The sequence below is a fragment of the Erinaceus europaeus genome, chromosome 7, assembly GCF_950295315.1.
Source record: "Erinaceus europaeus chromosome 7, mEriEur2.1, whole genome shotgun sequence".
Classification (NCBI taxonomy): Eukaryota; Metazoa; Chordata; class Mammalia; order Eulipotyphla; family Erinaceidae; genus Erinaceus; species Erinaceus europaeus.
Window position 1 is genome coordinate 33917065 of NC_080168.1, and position 23476 is coordinate 33940540.

The 23476-nt window shown below is 44.9% G+C and overlaps 1 protein-coding gene and 1 non-coding gene across 4 annotated transcripts; both read right to left on the reverse strand.

The window, feature by feature from the left end:
* Nucleotides 1–406: 406 nt before the first annotated feature.
* Nucleotides 407–19111, reverse strand: BZW1 (basic leucine zipper and W2 domains 1). 3 transcript variants are annotated; one of them, XM_007532118.3, is made up of 12 exons: nt 18974–19111; nt 17669–17742; nt 14796–14972; nt 12507–12601; nt 11188–11253; nt 10225–10360; nt 8011–8120; nt 7709–7879; nt 6231–6377; nt 5952–6090; nt 3643–3765; nt 1517–3008 (listed from the first exon to the last, which is right to left on the reverse strand). In XM_007532118.3, the coding sequence occupies exons 2-12, from the start codon at nt 17730–17732 to the stop codon at nt 2977–2979; spliced, it is 1260 nt and encodes a 419-aa protein (XP_007532180.1). In that variant the 5' UTR covers nt 17733–17742; nt 18974–19111; the 3' UTR covers nt 1517–2976. The 3 variants fall into 3 exon arrangements, with proteins under 3 accessions (XP_060050154.1, XP_060050155.1, XP_007532180.1); XM_060194171.1 differs by lacking the exon at nt 18974–19111 and having other exon boundaries at nt 407–3008; nt 17669–17740; XM_060194172.1 differs by lacking the exons at nt 12507–12601; nt 17669–17742; nt 18974–19111 and having other exon boundaries at nt 407–3008; nt 14790–14873.
* On the reverse strand, nt 3950–4085 carry LOC132539685 (small nucleolar RNA SNORA42/SNORA80 family). The gene has a single exon (XR_009551013.1). It is a non-coding gene; the product is annotated as a small nucleolar RNA SNORA42/SNORA80 family (small nucleolar RNA).
* Nucleotides 19112–23476: the final 4365 nt, after the last annotated feature.

Below are 23476 nucleotides of genomic sequence, written 5' to 3' on the forward strand. Positions count from 1 at the left end.
GTGAAGTTGCGATGCCATTCTCCAAATGTCTCCAATACTTGACCCTCCTAGGACCTCCTGATTTTTATTAGGAAGCAAAAGGACTGTAGTTCTGATATATTTACAGCCAAGTGAGAATGTTAAAACCTTAAAAGCCAATTACTTGTCTACTACCTACAGTGCACTACAGTGTATGACTGAAGATGGTGACTGGCAAAACAAAATGTTTCAGAGTGGGAGAGATAGCATAATAGATATGCTAACAGACTCTCATGCCCGAGGTCCCAGGATCAATGCTCTGGTTAAAAAAAAAAAAAAAGGCCAGGAGGGAGTGTAGTGTATAGTGTTGGACTCTCAAACATAAGGTCCCAAGTTTAACCCCCAGTAGCACATGTACCAGAGTAATGTCTGTTTTTTTTTTTTTCCCTCTCTTTTTTCACCAGAGCACTGCTCAGCTCTGGTTTATGGTGGTGTAGGGAATTGAACCTGGGGTTTTAGAGCCCCCGGCACTGAGTTTCTTTGCAGAAGTACTATGCTATCTACTCCCGCCCAGAAAGTAAAATCTTAAGGAAAAAGATGTCTGCCAATGCAATGTCTTATTTCCAAGTTTCTTCACCTTTTTTAAAGGGCAAAATAGGGTACCATCACCCTCTAGTGGCACAAAAATAATGGAACCCCCACAACCATTTTCTTTCATGGTTAAATCAAATACAATACAAAGCACAGCCATAATATTAAAATTTATTGGAGTGCAATTAGAAAAGTCAAAAAAGGCTCCTGGAGATGGCTGATGAGAAAATGCTTTGAGAATCACAGAACTAGAAGTGAATCTCTCAATTGCATGCCATCTCCTCTCTCTTTTGTTCAAAATACTATGGGGCCGTTTTTGGAGTCTTCACTAGAACAGAATAAATAGCTCTAGGACAATATTCCCAAAATTAAGATCAATCAAATTTATGATCAGCTCTAAAAGTACATTTAATTATGGCATTGGAGACTTAGCCTTAGACAGGGATACCACATTAGAAAAATCAACTAACATTTCCCCATACTATGTCAACATCTATATTAAGAATTACATATTTGAAGCAATGGATTGGCACTGGCAGCTGAGTTCTAAAATTACCACTTAAAATTCAAAATGAAGATCTGCAAAAGTCTTTTTAGAAAGCATTCCCTTTTGCTTTATACCGCCACAGGTTATTTAATAATGTAGTTAGTAAATACTACTTGTCATGAAGGAAAAAAAAAAAAACTGCTAGACAAAGATCATAATGTAGTTCTGGAAGACTACACACAGTCTATAGGAAAACAGGCTACATTCTGAACGGGAGGAACATGCAACAGTTTGGCTGTAGAAACAACAATGTGGTTTTTGCTACATCTGAATTCAGTGTGGATTTTATAGTCTGGGAATCATGGGATGGGAAGAGCAATCATTTAACTTTCACACAAAGCATCAGAATGCATGGTATACAGTATCACTCACTAGGCTAACAGAGAATTTACAAAAAAAAAAAAAAAAGACTGACCTATGTAACCTAAGCACAGACTTTATTTTTAAAAAGTCTTCTGAGGACTACAAATTACAAAATAAGAGCAGACCACTACAGAGAAACTCAGTACATTTTATCTGATGGAAATTATCAGCTGTCCACTTAACACCGGCACCCCATATACAACAGCATTAGTTCCAATGTCCTTAAAACTTTAAGGACCCCACCTTTACTTGAAATCATGTACTGTATGTTCCACTCAAGATAAAGTTCTTGGGGCAGCCTCCACTCAATCTCTGCTGAAATCATTCCATGCTAATTTCTTTCACCAGAGAGGAATTTCCAAAATATGTTCCCTTTTAACATGAACTTTCTACCAAGGGTGGCAATAGGCAATACTGTTTCCTAGTGATTACAATACATAGATGAGTAGCAGCAAGAAATATAAAGAAAAAAAAATCAGTTGTACAGAAGAGATACTTGGCTCATGGCAATTAAAAACTATGGCAGCTAGTGTGCTAACAGCCTGATGTTGATGCTCAAGTCATCACTGAAGATGTAGAGAATGAAGCTGCTCTGTTATGACCAAGGAGGGATGTACTATACCATACTTCACTCTACAATACATTTAGAGTTTCAATTAGAACATGGTAATAACCATTTAATCTTACTCACTACTTTTGAATCTTTTATCAAAATGTCTGGCAAGTATAAGATACTTCCAATGGTAAGACTTTTTGATAATGGCTGTATGAAAGGAATTGATATATTTATTTTGCCTGCAAAGATAAAAATTGAGTAAGTTTGTCAATGGGAAAAACTTTCTTCTTCCTACCAGCTCTGTCACAAAGGAGTTCACCACTAAGACCTTGTTTTCAAGCTTGCTCTCCATGGCTTTAAGAAATGAGAACCAGAGAACTGAGGTCAGAAGATAATGGGGTTAAAATAATGCAAGAAAATATTAATTTGCAAGTAAGGTCGAAATGTTGAAGAATTGGGTTAAACAAATTCAACTACTGTTATCACTGATGAGGGGATTTTTGGGCATACCGAATCATCACACAGAAATCATTGCCTTTTGAGACTTTGGATACTTGTACATTTTAATTTGCAAACAGAATTTGTATAACAAATTATTTTTAACCAAATCATATTTTGAAAACTTTATATAGAAAACCCAGGGGATAAAGTGAACTGTTCATTGTGGAAGGCCTTAAAGTACATCGTCATAGTAGAAAATACAGGAGGTCGGAGGTGACTGAAAAGACTGACGCGACATTAGCCTCAAACCTACAGCTCCTGCAGCTACTTAAAACATGGTTCTTAGAAACTAAACCCAACATTTCCAGTAACCATAGAAACAATTAAAATAAAATTTGCCATGAAAGCCCTTATATCATGCTAGATATAGGGAGGTAGGAAGATGTTAAGAACCAGGACACGAGACATGACATTTTATCTACAACTCCCGTTTGCTTTACTGCCGGTGTAGTTTCAAAATTCAGTCACCTTCTTCAGCTTCAGACTCAGATTCTAGAAGAAGGGGAAAATGCAGTCAGGCATTACACTGTTATCTATCAGAAAGCAGAACCCTCATCAGTAACTCTGAAGCTATTTGTTATAATGCAGGGGTAATGGTTCTGTAGACTCTCCTGCCTGAGGCTCCAACATCTCAGATTCAAGACCCCCCCCACCCCCCACCCCCCCCCCGCCAAGCCAGAGTCAAACAGTGCTCTGGTTAAAAAAAATCCAGATATTAATAACAGCTTACTTATGCTGGACTCTCAAGCACTAGGCCTTAAGCTTAATGCCTAAGTGTAAGTACCAGATGATGCTCTGGTTCACTCTCTTGCCTCAATAAATCAGTATATTTTTAAAACAAATGAACAAAAACCTGTACTGAACATATAAAATAGGAGGGCAGGCAGTGGTACACCTGGTTAAACATCACTCACATCACAGTGCTTAAGGAACCAGGTTCAAGCCCCTGGTCCCCATCTGCAGGGGGAAAGCCTCACAAATGGGGAAGCAGGGCTGTAGCTGTCTTTCTCTCTCATGCTCTCTGTCCTATCTAGTAAAAGGGGGAGGGGGAGGCATCAGAATGCAAGGCGGTCTGTGTGAACACATCACGTAACGGTATCAAGGCTGTAGAGATGAAGAGACTCACCTTCTTCAGCATTTTTGAGCCACTCTACAAACTTCTTCATTTGTTCAAGGAAGACGCTTTTCCCCTTTGCAACATGTGCGTCTTTATACCACTTCAGAATGGGTTCTTCGCTCAGGACTTCAGCTAGAGAGAGGGGTCACCAGTTAGGGAGTCCTCATGTGAGGTGCAGTCTCAGGCAGCGCTGGAAGCCACCTAAACTGTAAATGCTTGCAAGGCAAAACATGCTACTGGAAGGTTAACAGAACAATGCCTTTATTTACTGAGCCTTTCCAATTTTTTTATGCACATATTTAAAATTTTCAATTTTGACTGTACGACCTCACTCAGTGCTCACAGCTCACTGTGAGGGAGCTGGGCAATGGTTCGAGGCCGCAGTTCACTCTGGCATGGGCACACTATGAGAGGCCCACAAAAAAGGACCCGCCATAAATCCATCACCATGCTCACAGTCAGGTTGAGGGATGTTTGTTGAATGGTGAGACAGTTGCTAAACTGATAAATTTTTATGATGTGAAAAGGATACTTATTAAAAAAAAAAATCAGTGTTAACTATATGAAAACTTTTGAGAAGCTTAAACACAAGTTGTCACTGAAGCAGCACAGGGTTCATTACCCTATTTAAAAATATTTTATTTATTCATATTTTAGGATAGAAACAGAGGGAAAGGAGACAGACAGTGGAAGAGACACCAGAAACACTGATCCACTGCTCATGAAACTTGCTTGCTCTCTACAGGCGGGGAGCAGGGGCTGACCTTGGGTCTCTGTGAACTCTAACATGTAAACTAGGTACACCACTGCCTGGCCTCATTACCCTAGTCTTTAAATAAAAATGAGAGAATAAATAAACTGGAGAGGGGAAAGCCCTTTGTTTTAAGTTTAAAATAGTCACCAAAAAAAAAAAAAAATCATTTATGAAAACTAGCTGACAGAAGTAATATACGTGCATAAATTTTTACTAGTATGACTTAATACAGAATTTCAAGTGTTTTTTCACCAACCATAAAAATAAATACCACCTTGGACTGGAGTTGGTGTACTGCACACCAAAGTAAAAGACTCTGGGGGCAGGTGGGTGTGTTTGTGTGTGTGGGGAGCGTTCAGGTCCTGAAACATGATGGCAAAAGACCTAGTGAGGGTTGAATTATTATGTGGAAAACCGAGAAATGTTACACAAGTACAAACTATTGTATTTTACTGTCAACTGTAAACCCCAATTATTAATCCAATATATAAAAATAAAATAGGGGGCCGAGTGGTAGCGCAGTGGGTTAAGCCCACATGGTGCAAAGTCCAAGGACTGACATAAGGATCCTGGTTCAAGCCCCCAGCTCCCCACCTGCAGGGGGGTTGCTTCACAAGCAGTGAAGCAGGTCTGCAGGTGTCTTTCTCTGTCCTATACAACAACAGCTAGGGCAACAAAAATGGAAAACAAGGACAACAAAAATGGAAAACAAGGGCAACAAAAATGGAAAAAATGGCCTCTAGGGGCAGTGGATTTGTAGCGCAGGCACCAAGCCCCAACAATAACCCTGGTGCAAAAAATAAATTACTTAAACAAATACCACAATGGTCTCCCTCTCAAGAGACCTTACGTTAATTAGACTAGTTTTAGACTAGTTTTTTTTTTTGCCTCCAGGGTTATTGCCGGGGCTCAGTGCCTGCACCACCACAAATCCACTGTTCCTGGAGGCCATTTTCCCCCTTTTGTTAGCCTGATTGTTTTATCACTGTTGTGGTTATTATTATCGTTGTTGGATAGGACAGAGAGAAATGGAGAGGGGAGGGGAAGACAGAGAGGGGGAGAGAAAGACAGACACCCGCAGACCTGCTTTACCAGTTGAGAAGCAACTCCCCTGCCGCAAGTGGGGAGCCGGGGGCTTGAACCGGGATCCTTACGCTGGTCCTTGGCTTTGCACCAAGGATTTTGATTTTTTTGTTGTTGTAGTCATTATTGTTACTGATGTCGTCGTTGTTAGACAGGACAGACAGAAATGGAAAGAGGTGGAGATGACAGGAGAGAAAGTTAAGACACCTGCAAACCTGCTTCATTGCCTGTGAAGTGACTCCCCTGCAGGTGGGGAGCTGGGGGCTAGAACCCGGATCCTTACTCTGGTCTTTGCACTTCGCACCACATGTGCTCAACCCACCGAGCTACTGCCCCACTCCCAGGACTTTGATTTTTAACTTACAATTGTCTGATATTTGCAACTACAGCAAAATATTTTAGGGGGCCGATGTTCAGACAACTACTCACTGAAATTATTTTTAGTTTAAGTGCACTCGCCAAATGAAAATAATAAAATTACCTTTATAAAAAAGCACCACTATTTTCTGGAAGGCCTTCATGAAATGGATGTTGTCATAGCAATACTCCTGAATCTTCAACAACAGAGTCAGCTCAGACTGACCTTGAGTAGTAAAGGCAGCAAGTAGAGGGCTGTATTGCTTTTAAAGGAAAAAAAAAAGAAGCTTTGGTCAAATACCCAACACAGGGATAGATAGCCACCCTGATCACTGTGCATTATGCATTTATTCTTCTGACTGTTCCCAATAGCAGGCTGCTTCAAGGCACAGCCATACCTTACCTTCAAGTGCTTGATGGCTTGCTCTGCTACAAGCTCCTCTTTTTTGTTCCATTCGACTGTGCTCATTACACTGGACCAGACTATTCCAATGACAACAGGTTCTGGGATATTGTTTTTCTTCATCTCCTCCTTGACATACAAGATTATCTGCAAAAGAATGCAAGTTTAGGAGTTGGGGTGACACGTCATAAGGAGCATACCAGTCTTGCATCCCCACACCACCATAGGCCAGAGCCGAGCAGTGCTCTGGTCTCTCCCACTCATGAAATCAATCTGAAAACAGCTCAGCAACACTTTCAGTGCTATGACTTGTTTTTTCCCAGGAGTTTTGTTCTACCATAATTTGGTCATTAATCCCCTTCTTTCAAGGTCAGAGAGAAGTGCCACTTATGTAGCTTCCTTTGTGCACGGTGCTCTGCCTGGAACCAGAGGTTGAAACTTGGTAACTCGTGCACTCTACTAGGCCAGGCTCTCCACAAGTCACTCTATACACACACACACACTCCACACATCAAGGTTAGATCCTTTATAAAAGCACAAAAATCTTTCTGTGTAATTCAACAGTCACATGTGTGCCACATATAATCAGAATGTTTAAAACTGAGTGGCCGGGAAGGTGTCAGCGTGCAGAAAGCACTGAACTCTCAAGTGCAAGGTCCTGAGTTTGACCCACGGTGCTAGAGTGATGTTCAGGCTCTGTGCCCATTCCTTCTAAATCTTAAAAAGAAAAAAAGGGACGGAGAGGATAGTCTCTAGTTTTAGGAAGACCAATGAGAAAAGGACTATTAGCTTCTATGTTATGAACATGTTAGATAATTTCTGGGCATCAGTAAGGCACTGAGTGTGAAAGTCTCAGCATTAACATAGTATTTAAATTTTCTTTATCTGTGGTCCCGGAGGTGGTGCAGTGGATAAAGCATCGGACTCTCAAGCATGAGGTCCTGAGTTCAATCCCCAGCAGCACATGTACCAGAGTGATGTCTGGTTCTTTCTTGTTTTTTTTTTTTTTTTTTTTTTGCCTTCAGGGTTATTGCTGGGGCTCAGTGCCTGCACCACAGATCCACTGCTCCTGGAGGCCATTTTTTCCCTTTTGTTACCCTGGTTGTTTTACCATTGTTGTGGTTATTATCGTTGTTGATGTGGTTATTATTGGATAGGACAGAGAGAAATGGAGAGAGGGGAGACAGGGGGAGAGAAAGAAAGACACCTGCAGACCTGCTTCACCACCTGTGAAGCGACTCCCCTGCAAGTAGGGAGCCAGGGGCTTGAACCAGGATCTTTCTGTCAATCCCCACACTTTGCGCCTCCTGAGCTTAACCCGCCGCGCTACCACCTGACCCCTCGCTCTTCTTCTATCTATCTTTCTCATTAATAAATAAATAAAATCTTTTAGCCATGTTACCTAGGAGGTGCTGCACTGACTAAAGGTACTCTGGTACTCTCTCAAACAAATAGTTAAAAAAAAAAGTATATCTTACATCCTTAAATGGATCACCACGGGACATCTGTTCTTGAAGTTCTTTTTGAAGTTCCTTCCGGGCTCCTATGGTTTGCTGATTTCGAACATATTCTGAGAGTTCTTTTAAACCAGCCTCAGTGAAATACTTAGTGAAGTGCTCAACGCTTTGTTTATTGGCAGGAAAAAGTTCCTGAAAGGAGAATTTAATTTGATTAGATTAAGATGTAGATTTAGAAAAATACCCTTTTCACTCATCAAAGATGAGAAAAGTTCTCTTAAATTACACTTGCTTTAAACAAAAGAATGAGAACATCTACAAACCATCAGTCTGTTATCCATGCTGACTTTTCGAAGACTCGCAGCTACTGCATTGATATCTTTCTCATTTATCCATGATTTAAAGAGCTTCACAGCAAAAGCTGCTGAAACCCCTGTAGAATAACATAAGGTAAAGAACCTTCTGGGAATTCAGCCACTTTAACCTCCAAATCCATCCCCAAACTCTCCTCTCTTACTGCTTACTCTCTTACTCCAATCTCTAGTTATTTTAAAATTTATTTTCCCTTTTGCTGCCCCTTTTTTTAAATTGTTGTTTAAGTTATTGTTGTTATTGATGTTGTTGTTAGATAGGACAGACAGAAATGGAGAAAGAAGAGAGGGAGAGAGAAAGGTAAGACACCTGCAGATCTGCTTCACCACTTGTGAATTGACTTCCCAGCAGGTGGGGAGCTGGGAGCTCAAACCGGGATCCTTACACCAGTCCTTGCGCTTTATGCCACCTGTGCTTAACCTGCTGCGCTACTGCCCGACTCCCATCTCTTTAGTTTTTTTTTTTTAAATATTTTATTCATTTATTATTGGATAGAGACAGAAATTGAGTGAAGATAGACACCTGTAGTCTTGCTGCACTGTAAGGTGTGCACTCAATCTGGTGTACCACCCCCTTGCCCCTTATTTATTTTTTTTAATTAAAAAAGTATTTATGGGAGTCGGGCTGTAGCGCAGCGGGTTAAGCGCAGGTGGTGCAAAGCACAAGGACCGGCATAAGGATCCCGGTTCGAACCCTGGCTCCCCACCTCCAGGGGAGTCGCTTCACAGGCGGTGAAGCAGGTCTGCAGGTGTCTATCTTTCTCTCTTCCTCTGTCTTCCCCTTCTCTCTCCATTTCTCTCTGTCCTATCCAACAAGGACAAGAACAATAATAACTACAACAATAAAACAACAAGGGCAACAAAAGGGAATAAAAAAATAAAATAAATATTAAAAAATGAATAAAATATTTTTAAAAAGTATTTATTCCCTTTTGATGCTCTTATTTTTATTGTTGTAGTTATTATTATTGTTATTGATGCTGTTGTTGGATAGGACAGATAAAAATGGAGAAGAGAAAGACACCTGCAGACCTACTTCACCGCTTGCTCAGCGAACTGGGATCCTTATGCCCATCCATGTGCATTGCATCACCTGAGCTTAACCCGCTGTGCTACTGCCTGGCTCATTATCATTTTTTAAACTATATTTATTGGATAGGAACAGCCAGAAATTGAAAGGGAAAGGGTGATAGAAAGGAAGAGACTCGGGGGTCGGGCAGTGGCGCAGTGGGTTAAGCGCATGTGGTGCAAAGCACAAGGACCGGCATAAGGATCCTGGTTCAAGCCTCCGGCTCCCCACCTGCAGGGGAGTCACTTCACAGGCGGTGAAGCAGGTCTGCAGGTATCTATCTTTCTCTCCCTCTCTCCATTTCTCTGTCCTATCCAACAACATCAACAATGGTAATGATAATAACCACAACGAGGCTACAACAAGGGCAACAAAGGGGGGAAAATGGCCTCCAGGAGCGGTGGATTCATGGTGCAGGCACCAAGCCCAGCAATAACCCTGGAGAAGGAAGAAAAAAAAAAAAAAAAGGAAAGGAAGAGACTGGGAACCAGGTGGTGGTGCAGCTGGTTCAAGTCCCCAGACCCCACCTAAAGGGGGAAAGCTTTGCAAGTGAAGTAGTGCTGCAGGTATCTCTCTGCCCCTCTATCAACCCTTCCCACCTGATTTCTGGCTGTTTCTATGAAACAAAATAAAGATAAAAAGGAAGAGAGACACCTGCAGTCTAGCTTCACCAACCGTAAAGCTTTCCCCCTGCAGGTGGGGACCAGGGGCTTGAAGCTGGGTCCCTGTGCATTGTAACATGTGTTTAACATGCTCAAGCAGGCGCACCTCTTCCCCAATGTCTCTATTGGGTACTAGGTTACCTAGGTCATTGCAAATAATCTTTTTAAAAATTCATTAATTGGAATTGGAATAAACTTTTTATTTCCATGGTGTTTCTCTTATTCAAGGTAAGATGTTGTCTAGCCCCTGGATAGGTATGACAAAACAAAGTCCCGGATGCGTAAGTCTAATGAATTTGAACAAACCTAGTAAATTAGTAATCAAGAACCCAAGACTAAAGTACAAGTCACACACAAACAGGCCATATATATCCTTTCATATTAACCCTATGTTTCATGATGTAATCAATTCCACCTGCAGTCAACTAAAATTACCTTCTTTAACCAAATTCTCATTATAAAGGCTATTGAGAATGGATGCGTTGAGTGTCCCATTAGCTAGAAGAACACCAGTCAACATAGCCAACTTGTTCCTCTCGGACTCTGAAAACCCCTTCAAGAACAGGAGCAACTACAAAAGTAAATAGTTCCGGGTTAAATGAGCAGTTGCATTATATAAGAGAAACAGTAAAGCATACCAGCTAAAAGCTACAGGACCCGGAGCCCAGAACACCCTAGCCTGTTTCAGTTTTAACTCCTGTTGAGTGATCCTGTGCAAGTGACTCTTGTGCTGCTTCCTCACTGGAAAATGAAAACTTAATTCATGTGAATTTTTAAATAGTTAAGATACCAGAACAGTGTCTGGTATTTCATAAACGTTAACACTAACGCCACCATTATTTTCTGTGTATAAACATAAAATTTCAAAGACTAACATTTTAAATTCTTAGATTGTAAAATTACAATGTATAGTTAGTTCCACACCATACCCAAAGCCCAGTGTTCCCACCCTCCCAAAGATAATCACTCTAGTTCTCATCACAAAAAATAGACTGACATTTAACAGCAAGTACACTCAATTTTTCTTTCTCAGTGTTTTAATTTAATTTTGATTCTCTATCTTCTGTTTGGGGAACATACCACACTTGTGTTTGGACAAAGAGACACTATGCAAATAAACTCAAATGCTATACCCCAAATCACATGTCAGACAGCCACACACCTACAATCATCTTTAACCTGTGGCAGTTTAACACCCCCCTACTTCAGTTCACAATTTTTATTTATTTTTTTTATTTAAGAAAGGATTAACAAAACCATAGGGTAGGAGGGGTACAACTCCACACAATTCCCACTGCCCAATCTCCATATCCCACCCCTCCCCCGATAGCTTTCCCATTCTCTATCCCTCTGGGAGCATGGACCCCAGTTCACAATTTAACACATTGCCCCTCATACCTTTTTCACTTCATCTTCAAAACCTTTCTCCAAGTACTTGTAGCGCCTGATTAACTTGTTAAAAACCTATGAAAAACAATGAAGGAATATAACCCCTTAAATTTTTTTTTTTAAATTATCTTTACTGAATAGCTAGAAATTGAGAATGAAGGGGATAGAGAGAGGGAGAGAAAGAGAAACACCTGCAGCCTTGCCTCACAACTTGTAAAGCTTTCCCCTGCAGATGGGGATGGGGGGTGGCTTGAACCTTGGTCCTTGCACACTGTAACACATGTGCTCAACCAGATGCACCACCACCCGGCCCCTATAATGACAACTTTATATACATCAACATCAGGTTCCTAATAGGTGTAGGTCAGGGCCACTGAGCTTCCCAGAATCTTGTAACAGCAAAACTTCTTTGGCTGGATACACCTGTTTTATAAATTGTATAACCATCTTGAGAAGAATCTACAAACTCCCAAACTCTACTGACACACCAGGCTGAGGTCACTACCAGCCATGCTGTAATTGGCTTATTGTCAAATCAAGTAGCCCACTCAAGCAGCAGAGTGTGACAACACAGAACCTGCATGTTGGGTCCCACATGAGGGAGCAGCGGTCTGGCCTCTCATGACAGAACAAACAAACAACTACATGAAAAAGCTATGTGCATGGGAAAAGCCACATTCAATGGTAGGGATCACTATAGGAAACCAGGTTCCACATTCTCCAGCTTAATGATTTTCTTAAATCAATTCAGAAGGGAAAAATTAACTTTGGGCTTTTCTTCAACGCCCAGTGAAGTTTTCTAGCTCTTGGTGAGACAGTACTGGGACAGCAAAACAGCCCGCTTGGCTAGTGTGCCTCTTTTGCTAACTGCACCCAGGCTTAAGTGCTGCAGCCCCCACTGCATTGGCAGAAGTGTCAGTACTATCTATCGCTCTCTGTGCTGTTATCTGAAAGCCAGCCTGCTGTAGGGAGGTTCCAGCAGCAGCAAAAAGAACAGTATCCCTGTAAGAACTATTTCTTTTGTTTCATAGGATAGTGAAATTGAGAGGGGAGGCAGAAATACAGAGGGATAGACACCTGCAGACCTGCTTCACTGCTTATGAATATTTCTCCTGCAGCCTGTGAAGAGACTCCCCTGCAGGTGGGGGGCCAGGGGCTCAAACTGGGATCCTTACTCTGGTCCTTGTGCTTTGTGCCACGTGCACTTAACCTGCTGTGCCACCGCCCAACTCCCTCTCCTGCAATCTTTTAAAAGTAAACTGTTCTTTAGATATGTTAGAGATTTATTTGAGTAGCTAGTTCAAATCAAATAAATAAACTCTTATTACCTGAGCAAATGCCTGCATGGTCTCCAAGTCTTCTTGTGCTGCGAACACACAGACATCTGTGCGCATCATGTCATCTGCCAGTGTACCACCTGGGGCTAAGGTATATTTCATTAAAGAAAAGTTTGCCATTAAAACCAGCAACCATTCCAACCTCAGTATCTGCAAAAAACTGTCTTAAGTCAACTTTTCAGTAGAAATGTCAACAGTTCCTTACTAAGTGACTCAATTTTCTTTATGAGAATATCCCTGGCATCACAATGCCAGCACAGTGCTCTGGTTCTCACATTAACCACGAATGTAAAATCCTGCCACTGAGCACTGCTTTTGCATGTAAATCACTAACGCCTCCACCTGTATGCTTACAAACAGAATTTTGATTGCATCAGTTTAGCTGTGAAGGTCAAAGAAAGTCATCTGCAGACCTGCTTCACTGTAAAAAAAAAAAACTATCTTAATTTTATTTATTGGATAGACAGCCAGAAATCTAAAGGGAAGGAACGGGGTGACAGGGAGAGACAGAGACACCTGCAACATTGCTTTACCACTCACAAAGCTTTCCTCCTGCAGGTGGGGACTGGGGGGCTCGATCCCGGATCCTTGCGCACTGTCACATGTGCACTCAACGAGGTGCGCCACCACCTGGTCCTCCTGCTTGTGAAGCTTTCCCCCAACCCAGCAGATGGGGAGACGGGTCTCGAACCTGGATCCTTGCACATGGTAACACAAGCAGTCAACCAGGCGTGCTGTTGCCCAGCCCCTGCACCGTAGTTTATAACAGCCAAGTTCCAAGTGATGGATGGAGCTATTGGCTAATACACTGAAGAGTGCAGGAGTCCTCAGGCACCAAGTGTATCCCCCGACAGACAAGGAGGTAGAGCTTTGGGGGCAGAGAGAGAACTGAGAAGCCTGGGGGTGGGAGGGATGGTGGTGGTGTGGGTCACCCAGTGTGAGGACCCAGCTTCAAGCCCCTGGTCCCCTCATGTGGGGGGAGGAGCTGCTAAGCAGTGGCTCATTTTTATAGTACTTCTCTTTCTCTATTTAAAAAACTCCAACTAGGGGGCTGGGCAATAGTGCAGCAGGTAAAGCACACATGGCGCAAAGCACAAGGACAGGTGTAAGGATCCCGGTTCGAGCCTCTGGCTCCTCACATGCAGAGGGGGTAGCTTCACAAGCAGTGAAGCAGGTCTGCAGGTGTCTATCTTTCTCTCCCCAGTTCTCTGTCCTATCCAACAACCACCACATCACTGACAATAACAAGGGCAACAAAAAAGGAAAAAACTGGCTCTAGGAGCAGTGGATTAGTAGTACAGGCACTGAACCCCAAGGATAACTCTGGAGGTAAACAAACAAAATTCCAACTGGGAACATTCAAACACAGGTGGGGGGGTCTAAAGCAAAAAGACAAGCGCTTTGTCGTCCCTTTATAAAGTCACTTCAACTTTATTTAAAAAAAAAAAAATTTAAATAAGTTGGGTAGAGACAGAAATAGAGGGTATGGGGAGGCAGGGAGACAGGGGCCAGGTGGTGGTGCACCTGGTTTAACACGTTTGTGTGTTAATGTGTGTGAAGACCCAGGTTCGAGCCCCCCCAGCCCCCCCCGCAGGGTAAAAGTTTTGCTAGTGGTGAAACATGGCTGTAGGTGTCTCTCTCCTCATCACCCCCTTCCCTCCTGATTTCTGGCTGTCTCTATCCAAATAAAGTTAATAAAAAATAAAAGAGACAGTGAGAGAGACAGAGACACCTGCAGCCTTGCTTCACCACTTATGAAGCTCTCCCTGAGGAGGGGGCTAGAGGATTAAACCTGGTTCCTTATGTACTGTAGCATTATGTGTTCAACCAGGTGCACCACCATCTGGCCCATTAAAAAAAATTTTTTTTTTTAAATTACCTTTAGCCCTGTCTCCACTCAAAACACTTTCCCCCTGCAGGTGGGGACTGGGAACTTGAACCTGGGTCTTTGTGTGCTATAACACATCTGCTCAACCAGGAGCACCACAGCCTGACTGCCTTCAATTTTGTAAGTTCACTACACAGTTCATATTCTGTATTCCACATAATTGCTATACATCACATTATGTGAAAGAACCCAAAGTCAACCCAATTTGATGTTTAATTCATGTTCTCTTTTTTAAACCAGAGCATGGCTCAGCTCTGGCTTATGGTGGTGTGGTGGATTGAACTTGGGACTTTGGAGCCTCAGGCATGAGTCTTTGATAACCAGTATGCTGGCTTTTATTTCTATTCCATATGATCTCCACATACCCCCCACTCATAAGCCCATACACGTACCCAGCATTCCACCAGCCACCAGAATGTCAAAGAGTGTTTCTGCATATCGGCGGTAATCAAGTTTTGCTCCAGAAGCATCAAGAAACTTTGCTACTGCTTCCAAATCAGTACCAGTTTCAGTTAAGCCTTGAATAATGCAGTCTTGAAACTGAGTAGGGTCAAACCTCTCTTTTTCATCTGGGGGGAAAACAAGCCAAAACACCTTGTTTTAAAAGATTTACCAAAAAGACACTGTAACTGTAATTTCAGTTAGTTAATCACAATTTTATCAGATGAAAAAACAAAACACCAGATCACCAAGACCTGCAACATAAGCAAACATGGTAGGGGACTAAATATACCTCTTTTTCCAAATGTCTGTGTAAGTCCAAGGCAGGACTCCTAATCACAGAAACCTTGTGGCTTTTCTCCCAGATAATTTCAGGCCTAAGTCTCATTACTGAAACAGTGTATTACTATTTCCAGGAGACAATCTCTACCCAGAATGCTCTTCCACCACCTCAGGGCTTTTATGAAATTTAGTATTTTCTTTTTAATTTATTTTTTTATTGGGGAATTAATGTTTTACATTCAACAGTAAATACAATAGTTTGTGCATGCATAACATTCCCCAGTTTCCCATTTAACAATACAACCCCCACTATGTCATCTACCATCCTTCATGGACCTGTAGATTCTCCCCACCCACCCACCCCAGAGTCTTTTACTTTGGTGCAATATGCCAATTCCATTTCAGGTTCTACTTGTGTTTTCATTTCTGATCTTATTTTTCAACTTCTGCCTGAGTGTATTTTCTTTAATATTTTTTTCTTTTGTTGCCCTTGTTTTATTGTTGTAGTTACTGATGTTGTTGTTGTTAGATAGGACAGAGAGAAATGGAGAGAGGAGGGGAAGACAGAGGGGGGAGAGAAAGACAGACACCTGCAGATCTGCTTCACCTCCTGTAAAGCAACTTCCCTGTAGATGGGGAGCTGGGGGCTCGAACCTTGATCCTTATGCTGGTCCTTGTGCTTTGTGCCACGTGTGCTTAACCTGCTGCACTACCACGGACTCCCGAAATTTAGTATTTTCTAAATCTCAGGTAAATTTTATTCCTTGGTGGAATTATGTCAAAAAGCTAAAGCTCTTGACTCTTTAAATAAATGCCTCCAACACTTTCTATGGCTTTTAATCACTCACTTTTTACTGTTTCCAGGAAAAGTGTAAGGTCAGTCAAATCAGGTAGTCAAGTGATTATACTGTAGTAGTTGCGAGCATGGGCTTTGGTCTTAAAAGTATTGATTTTACTCAACTAAGCAACTAGCATCATGCGGAATCTCCCTGCAGTGAAATGGTGATCACTCATGTCATCAAGCAGTTGTGAATATTACATAAAAAAGAGCCTTGACATATACTCAGGCCAATAATATCCAAAGTATTTTTTAAAAGTATTTATTTCCTTTTTGCTGCCCCCCCCCCTTTTACTGTTGTAGTTATTGTTATTGATGCTGTCGTTAGGAGAGAAAGAAAGACACCTGCAGACCTGCTTTACCGCTTGTGAAGTGACTCCCCTGCAGGGGCTCGAACCAGGATCCTCACGCGGGTCCCTATGCTTTGCTTGTGCTTTGTGCCACCTGCACTTAACCTGTTGCGCTACCGCCCGACTACTTAAAAGTATTCTTTAGTCCTATGCAGATCAGGACCTGATCTGCTGAGCAGCATGTAGTAAAGTGGATGGAGAGCTGGACTCTCCAGACTGAGGTCCTTGGCATCCAATGCTCAGTGATGCTGGCTATTATCCTACCCCTGGACGAATTAGCAAACAGGGAAGAAAAAAAAAAAACCCACTACTCTCACCAAAAGATAGGATTGCAGGAATGACCCTGATCCTACGCCTCCTTCAGATGCTGACTGCAGAACCATCATCCTACACCCCCCATGTCTTATTTAACTGTTATCACTCGAACAGACCTTGTTAAACTAATTCAACTTTCACTTGAGTGCCGTACAACACAGAAAAGTAGTTAACACTGCTCTTACTAAGTCTGTAATTCTGGATTTCAAAAGACCTATTCCACAATTGACTCCCATGGGTAAAATTTATTTTTTTCTCTCCAACTGTCACAAAATTCAGGTTAAATTAGCAGCCATATTACTATTGCTTTTATATTGCAACCTTTCCCCTTAAGCAAAACCGTAAGTGTAATGAACATGCAGCCCCCCATTACGTTTTCAAAGACACACTATACCCACAACAGTAAAAAAGGCTATTCAGTAGTTTATTTTGACAACTAAAAAAACTCTAGTTCCTTCTTAGTACTTTCTCTTATGGCTTTAGTAATTTTTACTTTCTTTTCTTCTTCCTTTTTTTTTTTTTTTACCAGAGCATGGCTCAGCTTTGGCTTATGGTGGTGGAGGGAATTGAACCTGGGACTTTGAAACTTTGGGCATGATAGTCTGTTTGCATGACTGTTATGCGATCTACCCCACCTATCTTTAAAAAAATTTACATTAGTGATATAACATTAATTTTAAAAATTACAGGAAAGTGGTCCAGGAGATGGCACAGTGCATAAGGCACTGGACTCTCAGGCAGGTCGCGAGTTCAATTCCCAGCAGCACATGTACCAAAGTGATGTCTGGTTCTCTCTCTCTCTCTCTCTCCCCCTAGCTTTCTCATTAATAAAACAGGAAACAGGGGCACAACTCTGCTGTGTCCCCAGAAGCTCTCCCAGGGCTGCAGGCATCTCTATCTGCCCCAGCCCACCCCGTTCTTCCTCCCCAAGTCATACACACACCTGCCATCACACCCACACATCCCTCCACTTCCTCAGGGCCCCGGGGTCATGGGCTTTAGTCTCGAGCCACTGCTTGTCAGAGAAATCAAGATTTACCTCTTTTTCTGGTTTTAAAACGCTGGCCTGATAGCGTTGGCTTCTGCTGCTTTTGATTATTCATAAAAGACACCCTAGGAAAAAGGAAAAGAAAACAAGGCCTTAAAAACAGCAGTGTCGCAACATTTTTTTAAAAGAAACCATAGTCCAGCGCACCCCCAACAACAAAAAGCAGTGACCAACACCCGCACACATCACCCCCTGACTTCTGTATGACTTTAAAACCGGCATCTGTCCCAAGAAAAAGATGTCGTAAAGGGAAAGAGAAAAGGAGAGAGGGAGTGGGAGGAAAAAGACGACGTCGTGTCAAGCACCCTATTAAATAGCGACTGGAGACTGGCCCCTTCCTTCCTCTGGGCCTCCCCTGCCAGCGATCGCCGCGGCCACACGCCAAAGGCACCCGTCCGTCCGTCCACCCACCCAGCCACAACCTTATCATCTGTATTAATTGGACAGCCAGCCAGGAATGGAGCGGAAAGGGGCTAATAGAGGGAGGACAGACAAGACACCTGCAGCCCTGCTTCACCACACACAAAGCTTTCCCCCTCAGGTGGGGATCAGGGGCTCGAACCAGGTCCCTGCGCGCTCTAACGTGCGCGTTCCACCAGCCCCTTTTAATATTCAACTTTAAAAATCACCTTTATCGGATAGAAACGACCAGAAATGGAGAGGGAGGGGAGGTCGGAGGAGAGAGACAGACAGACACCTGCAGCCCTGCTTCCCCGCTGCAGGCGGGAGGACCCGGGGCTCGAACCCGGGTCCCTGCGCACCCGCAACACGTGCGCTCCACTAAGTGCGCCACCGCCCAGCCCCTAGATAGGTATTTTCACCAAGGTTTCAGAGGCTGCGCCAAGGCCAGGCTGGGGCCGCCCGCCGCCCCCCGCCCCCCGCGCCCCCGGCCCGCAGCACCCACCCCGCGGCCTGCGCCGGCGGCCGCCGCAACGAGCGCACCACAGGCGCCGAAGCGCTGCGCGCTGGGGGCCCCGCCGCCCCGTACATCCGCCCGCCTCCAGCCAAAGCCGCCGCGGCGGCCGCACAGGTGGCGGCGCCCCCGCCCCGCCCCGCCCGCCGCAAGCCCCACGCGGACCCCACCCAACAGAGGCCGCGCCGCCGTGTCACCGCGCCTGTCTGCGCTCACCGCCGCCGCCGCCCCGCGCGTCCCCGCCCGGCCTCATGCGGCTGCCTCGTCGGCCCTCCCCAGCCCAGCGGGCAGGCCCCGCCGCCCGCTGTGCCCTTCCTGCTCTGCCCTGCCGCCCGGGCCGGGGTCCGGGCCGCGGCTGCGACCCGAACGCCGCCGCCCCTCACCGAATTTAAGGCGAAGAGAAAAGAGCCAGAAATTTCCCGATGTGGCGGCAACTGCAGCGCAGGCTCCTCTGCAACCGGAACTAACGCGAGGGGGAAGGCGCAGGGGAGAGGACCCGCCCCCGCCGAGGCCCGGCTGCTCTCGCGAGATCTCTCCCTCGCCCCGCGGACCGCCGCCGGGAGCCTCCGCCTCGTCCATTCACAAAGGCCCGGGGAGGCAAGGGAGCGGGCAGGAGGGAGGCGACTCTTCACGGCTTTTTCCTGTCTTTCTGAGTCCTGGGTCCTCCCGGGGCACATATCCCAGACTGACTTCCTCCCGCCCCTGCGCCACCCGGCCTTTGAGTCGCCACACGAAGGGATGGGGGGACACAACCCCCCGCCTGTCTGGAGGGAGTTGGACGTGTCCGCGCCGGCGCGCCCGCTGCCTCCGGGACCGGAAGTCCAGGCCGGGGGCGGGGCCTCGCGGGGCCTCCTGGGGCGGGGGTCGGGCGGGGGAATGGAGGGGTGCCGCCGGGCCTGCGCGCTGGATGCCTTGACTTATTTGCTCGCTGCGAGCCGAGCCGGAAGCCTGGCGACGTCGCGTTACAGTGCTGACTGGGTGGGCTGGTGCATTGCCTTGTGTAGAAGCGAGGAGGAACATGCAGGACCCCCCCCCCCCGCCTTGTGTAGAAGTGAGGAGGACCATGCAGGACCCCCCCCCCCCTTACACACACCACCCTGGACTCAGGGTTCAAAAGGAATTCTGCTCGACCGCCATCCCACTGAGTGCTCTCCTGGGGTGTGCTGGTGTTGCAGAAATCACCCCCATACACAGACCAGAAGCGGGTGTGGTGAACAGAGAGGAGTTTAATACACCGGTGGGCGAGAGATCTGGATCTCTCCAGGAAGTTCTCTGTCCCGGACAGAGGAACAGCACTGTTAATGGAGTTTTACAAGTTGGTTACAGAGAATGCAGACAGGACACACTGCAGACACAGGATCCTTGGCCCTGGTGCTCGTTGGATACGGGGGTCTTATCTCCTCCAGCTAGGCTGGGTTCTTCCCTAGTTGTCCTTAGGAACGAGGAGGGAGGAGGTAGGGTAGCTTTAGTCACTGATGGCCACTGTGAGGCCCATCTGGCACAGAGGAAATACAGACTTAGGCTCCATGTCCCTACATCACAGAGGAGATACAGATTTCTACCAGGCACATAGATTAAAATACCTATACAGGGTGAATCAGGAGATTGTGCACTCTCCGTTCATGTATTTTTCCATTTCATGGTTGGTGGAGTCCCCTGTAGGGTCTGGGGAAGCGCTGCACCTGCAGAGGGCCTGCAGGAGTGTGGGCCTCCTGTGTGCATCCAGCCAGTTCCAGTGATGCAGAGGCAGCTGCAGTCGGGACCTTGGCTGAGGATGGAGGATGGCGCAGCAGTTAGGGGACACGACACTTGCGCTTGAAAAGAACTGTGGATGAGACCAAGCTGTACATGGAAAGATACATTGTCTTGGTCGGGGTAGATAATAGTTATGCAAAGAGACTCTCATGCCCTAGGCTCCAATGCCCCAGGTTCAGCTTCCCACACCACCATAAGCCAGAGCTGAGCAGTTAAAAAAAAAAAAAATTAAAAAAAAAGTCTGGCAGTAGCGCAGCGGGTTAAGTGCATGTGGCGCAAAGCGCAAGGACCTGCATAAGGATCCCAGTTCAAGTCCCGGGCTCCCCACCTACAGAGGAGTCGCTTCACAGGCAGTGAAGCAAGTATGCAGGTCTCTTTCTCTCCCCCTCTCTGTCTTCCCCTCCTCTCCCAATTTCTCTCTGTCCTATCCAACAACATTAATAATAATAACCACACACACAAAAAAGGTTAAGCGCACTTGGTTGGCGCAAAGCGCAAGAACCATCATAAGGATCCCGGTTCGAGCCCCTGGCTCCCCACCTGCAAGGGAGTCGCTTCGCAGGCGGTAAAGCAGGTCTGCGGGTGTCTATCTTTCTCTCCCCCTCTGTCTTCCCCTCCTCTCGCCATTTCTCTCTGTCCTATCCACAACGAACAACATCAACAATAACAATAATAACCACACTAGGCTACAACAACAAGGGCAACAAAAAGGGGAATAAATGGCCTCCAGGAGCAGTGGATTCATGGTGCAGGCACTGAGCCCCAGCAATAACCCTGGAGGCAAAAAAAAAAGAAAAAAAAGAGATGCACATTATCTTCAGGATCTACCCTGTTACCTTGGTTCATGTGCATTTCCCTTCTGCTTCCTTTATTTATTTTTATTTTTATTTTTTTAATCTTTATTTATTGGGTAGAGTCAGCCAGAAATCAAGAGGAAGGGAAGATAGAGGAGACAAACAGAGACACCTGCAGCCCTACTTCACCACTTGCAAAGCTTTCCCCCTGCAGGTGGGGACTGGGGGCTTGAACCCGGGTCCTTGTGCATCATAACACGTGCTTAACCAGCTGTGCTATCACCGGCCCCTCTTCCATCTGCTTTCTTACTCTTTTACCAAAGCAACTCTAAAAAGAGAGAGTTTGTCCCTAAACCCACCTCCACACTGCTTTTTTTTAGGCACTTTGGTGAATTACATAGAGCACCCAAGACAGCATGCAGAAAGATCCCTGTTCAAGTCCCCATATCCATCTGCAAGGGAGGAAACTTAACAAGAGGTGGAGCACAGCTGCAAGTGTTTTTCCTCTGTCTCTCTCTCTCACATTCTCTCAACTTTTATAAGCAAAACAAGAGCCACCAGAACTGTGGAGTCATGCAGCTACAAGCTCCAGCATAACCCTGTGGCAAAGAAAAATAAAAATAAAAATTCCATTAGTTGACTTAATTTCCTTAACCTCTCTACTGTTCCAGGGGAATTACCTTTTCAGACTTTTGATTTACTTTATTGAAGTAAAACTCCGTTATCCCATGTAAGTTCCAAGCTACTGTCATTTAGGGGACCAGGAGATAGCTCACCCAGGCAAGTGCATCCTTTGCCATGCTTGCGCATCTAGGTTCAAGCCAGGCCACCATATGGGATCATTCTGCAAATGGGGAAACTGCAGCAGTGCTGTGATGTCTCTCCTCTCTGTCTCTCCCATCGTATCTCTTACTCCTCTGTAAAGAGGAAAAAAAAAAACCCAGAAAAAAAGCCCTCCCGGAGTGGTGGAATCATGCCCACCCCTCCCTGACATAAAATTTGCTACAAGTCCAGTTCTAGGCTTCCCTATACAGTTCTTCCCCTTTTACCTGATTTCCCAACTCCATTCCCTTCCCCTTTGCTCTGGTTACTACAGCTTGTGCTCTGTGTGATAGTCTGAAAGTATTTACTTTGCTGTTGCCGAGCTCCAGCTCTCCACGATGGTTTTGTTGTCCTTCAGGGTTATCGCTGGGGGCTTGGTGCTGGCACTACAAATCCGTTGCTCCTGGAGGCCATTTTTTTCCATTCTCCTACGTCTTTCCCCCCCTCTCATTTTTATTCAGTAGGACAGAGAAATATTGAGAGGGGAGGGGAAGACAGAGAGGGAGAGAGAGAGAGAGACAAACACCTGCAGGCTTCACCACTGGTGAAGTGTCCCTGCTGCAGGTGGGAAGCAGGGGCTTGAACCTGGGTTCTTTCACATAGTAATAATATGTTTACTTAACTGGGCTCAGCACCGTCTGACCTCCGGTTAAATTTTTTTTAGTTTTTTTTTTTTTTTTTTTTTTTACCAGAGCACTGCTCAGCTCTGGCTTATGGTGGTGCAGGGGATTGAACTTGGGACTTCGGAGACTCAGGCATGAAAGTCTTTTTGTATAACTATTATGCTATCTACCCCCTCCTGCCTTTTTAAGAGCATTTTTTAAATTATTATTGGATAGAGACAGAAATTGAGAGGGTAGGGGGAGATAGATAGGGAGAGAGAAACACACCTGTAGCTCTGCTTCATCACTCATGAAGCTTTCCCCTGGCAGCTGGGAACCAGGGGCTTGAACTGGGTACTTGTATACTGTAATGTGAGCATTTAACCAGGTACGCCACTGCCTGGACCCCAGGATGACTTTCTAAGAGAGTCAGAGTCAGAGACAGAGAGAGACACCCTGTACCAAAGTCGACTCCAGTGTGGCGGCAGCAGGCTTCAGCCCAGTTTTCTTGCACAAGCAAAGCAGCACACTATCCAAGTGAGCTATTTTGCTGGCCCTAGACATATATATTTTTTCTTTTAGTTTTGTTTATATATCACATCCAAATGAAAACATAATTTGGGGGGCCAGGGCTTGCAGTAAAATGCACATGTGAGGACCCAGCTTCAAGCCCATTGGTCCTCACCTGCAATGGGGTAGCTTCATGTGTAGGGAAGCGATGTTGTGGGCATCTCTCTCTTCTTCTCTATCTCCCTTTTTCACTGTCTCTATCCAATAAAAATATAAATAGAAAAAAGTGGGAAGGTGGGGGTCGATGGTTATGCAAAGAGACTCATGCCCAAGGCTCTGAAGTCTCAGGTTCTATCCCTTGAACCACCATAAACCAGAGCTTATGGTGGAAACAAAGAACTTT

Excerpts from the sequence above, each read along its gene's own strand:
- BZW1 (XM_060194171.1), bottom strand. The coding sequence starts at position 17,732 with ATGAATAATCAAAAGCAGCAGAAGCCAACGCTATCAGGCCAGCGTTTT. Across the intron at positions 6,378-7,708 it reads GTGGTGATCCATTTAAGGAT|ATAATCTTGTATGTCAAGGA; the intron begins GTAAGATATACT and ends ATTCTTTTGCAG. Across the intron at positions 3,766-5,951 it reads AGTGGTGCTTTTTTATAAAG|CTGAAGTCCTGAGCGAAGAA; the intron begins GTAATTTTATTA and ends CCCTCTCTCTAG.